Source organism: Eupeodes corollae, chromosome 1 (genome assembly GCF_945859685.1).
Source record: "Eupeodes corollae chromosome 1, idEupCoro1.1, whole genome shotgun sequence".
Lineage (NCBI taxonomy): Eukaryota > Metazoa > Arthropoda > Insecta > Diptera > Syrphidae > Eupeodes > Eupeodes corollae.
Genome location: NC_079147.1, coordinates 194945077 through 194947438, shown reverse-complemented (window position 1 = coordinate 194947438; position 2362 = coordinate 194945077). Strand labels below are relative to the sequence as shown.

At 35.2% G+C, this 2362-nt stretch overlaps 1 protein-coding gene across 1 annotated transcript; it reads right to left on the bottom strand.

Moving 5' to 3' along the window:
- Positions 1-1670: 1670 nt before the first annotated feature.
- Positions 1671-2254, bottom strand: LOC129947890 (uncharacterized). The gene is made up of 3 exons (XM_056058645.1): positions 2209-2254; positions 2002-2156; positions 1671-1925 (listed from the first exon to the last, which is right to left on the bottom strand). Exons 1-3 carry the CDS (start codon positions 2252-2254, stop codon positions 1671-1673), a joined length of 456 nt encoding a protein of 151 aa, XP_055914620.1.
- Positions 2255-2362: the final 108 nt, after the last annotated feature.

The window sequence follows — 2362 nt, the reverse complement described above, 5'->3', positions numbered from 1 at the left end:
TCGATGATTTTGTTTGAAAATACACACAAATTGTGTGTTTAGACGAGTACAAGCGATTGAAAGATAGAACATTTGTCGACAATTAATTGCCAATTTTCTTCTGTCACTTTTGACATATAAAAATGCGTGTTTACATGGTTCAAGAAAATTGGTTTGCCGAAAATCAACCAACATTGAAAGATCTTCCAATCGTGTTGGATTGGAAAAAATCACTAAGTTCCTAAAAACTCAAAATCTCTTTTTGGAATGAAGGCAGACAAATACAGAAATACATATGTACGTACATATAAACAACATTTCTGACAGCTAAAGTGAAAATCTGAGAATAAAATTTTAATGATTCAATTTCTCGAGAATTCTCTATCGCACAATAAAAAAAGGAAGAAAAGAAATCCAAAGCTTATTTGTTGCTTGGTGAGAGTGAATTGTGTTTATATTTCATTCTACTGCTTGCTTGAGAATATTCTCAGAAATTTCAGAAATATAAACCGGCCAAATGTAAAAATTCAGGACTGTTCGTTAGCCACGTCTTACATACAATGGGTTTATACTACGTTTCCTCCAAAAAATAATCCGGGGTCTATGGCAAGAGATTGCAAATAAATCATGAGCTGTTTTAACCAAAAAAAGGTTAACTTTGATATCATATTAGCCACTCGTCAAATTATTTGTCACCCGAATATTGAACTCAGCGTGCGACGCACCAAGAAAACCGAAAAAATTTTGCATGGTTTGTAAACGTTGTTCAAAAGTTAGCCTAGTCATTTTAAAAAGCGAACCAAATAAAGCATAAATTAAGTGACAGCTGTCAAAACGATCAACTTCGAAATAGTATTGCCAGATTGAAAACTACACGTCTAAACAAAATTTGTTATGCATATAATTTTTTGTGGAGTAGAAAATAGAAAAACAATAAATTGTTTAAATATAATGAATATTGATTCTAGGAGTTCGACGAACGATTAATTTTAAAGGTTGAAGCCAATCCAGCTCTATACAACAAAGCCGAACGCTCATATTCCGACCGCTACAAAAAGCAAGAAGATTGGCAATATTTCCATTGTCTTGAATACAGATGGTAAAAAGAAGATCTTTGTTAAATTTTACATTCATTAACAAAATTTAGTTTCATTTCAGTGAAACTGTGCTAAGACAAATGGATAAATTTGCGCGACACATTCGAAAAATATTACAAGAAAGAAAAAAGCACGACCAGTGGTTCGCAGGCTCTTCTAAAGAAGACAAGGCCATACTATGAAATTATGAAATTTCTTATCCCAAGTGTTTAAATGCCAAGATAACATCAAAGATGTTCGTCGCTTCTTTTTTTGTATTCAAAAGTTTGTTTATTTCCAGAACTTTCGGTAATATGTAGAGTCAAAATGAAACACTTAACGAAGTCTGCAAGGAAGAGTGTGATGTTGAAGAATCAACAACACAATCTTGTTAGCGACGGGGTACTTTCGAAGACCCAACACCGCTAAAAAAAAGCAAAAAAAAAACCTGAATCGGACGCAGGACAAATTTTGGAGGCGTTGAGTGAGATAAACGAACCCGAGTCTCACCCGCTAGAGAAATTCTTTCTTTCTCTTGCGCAACGTGCAAGTACGAGTACTTCGAGCCGCAAAAAAACAATCCAATCTTGAAATGCGGACTCTGCAACTATTCCATCAAATTGAATTTGAGGATGAATAATTGGCACATCGCACATCGTATCCACTGGAAGTCGAAACTGATGATTCGTCCCTGTCGACTTGTGTTGCTGCGGAAGTTGTCGTTTTACGTGGGGTTGCACTTTCAAGGATGTCCATGCGTAATAGATTGTGCAAAATGCAACAAACAAGAATAACATTGATTGCCGATTCTGTTTTAACCTCGAGTTGCTTCAATAAAATTCTCCAGGTATGAGCCATAATACCAAAAACCTAAATAAAAATAAAAAAATGAACAATATTTTTTTTTTAAATAACTTTACCTATAATTGAAAATCCTTTCTTTTACCGAGAGTTTGTGGCCTGGATAAGGCCGAGGAATTGTTGACTTTAATGCAAAGCCTTCATCCCCGATTAAAACAAATGGAATTTTGTTTGATGTTCCAGGAAGTGGTGCATCTTCCGGCAGGTTAAGGTGTTCAGGATTCTTAAGCCATGCACTCCCTAAAGGTGAATTTGAAAAAAACGGTAGAATCAGCATTGCTGCCATACGCACCTATATCGACCAGAATAAACCGATATCTTGCATCCACAGCCGCCATGATATTTTAGGAGAAACTAATCTTATAATTAAAATATAAGCTTCCACTATTTTTAGGAGCAAGTGTTAGGACATGTTTCCCATCTATTGCGCCTAATCAATTGGGAAA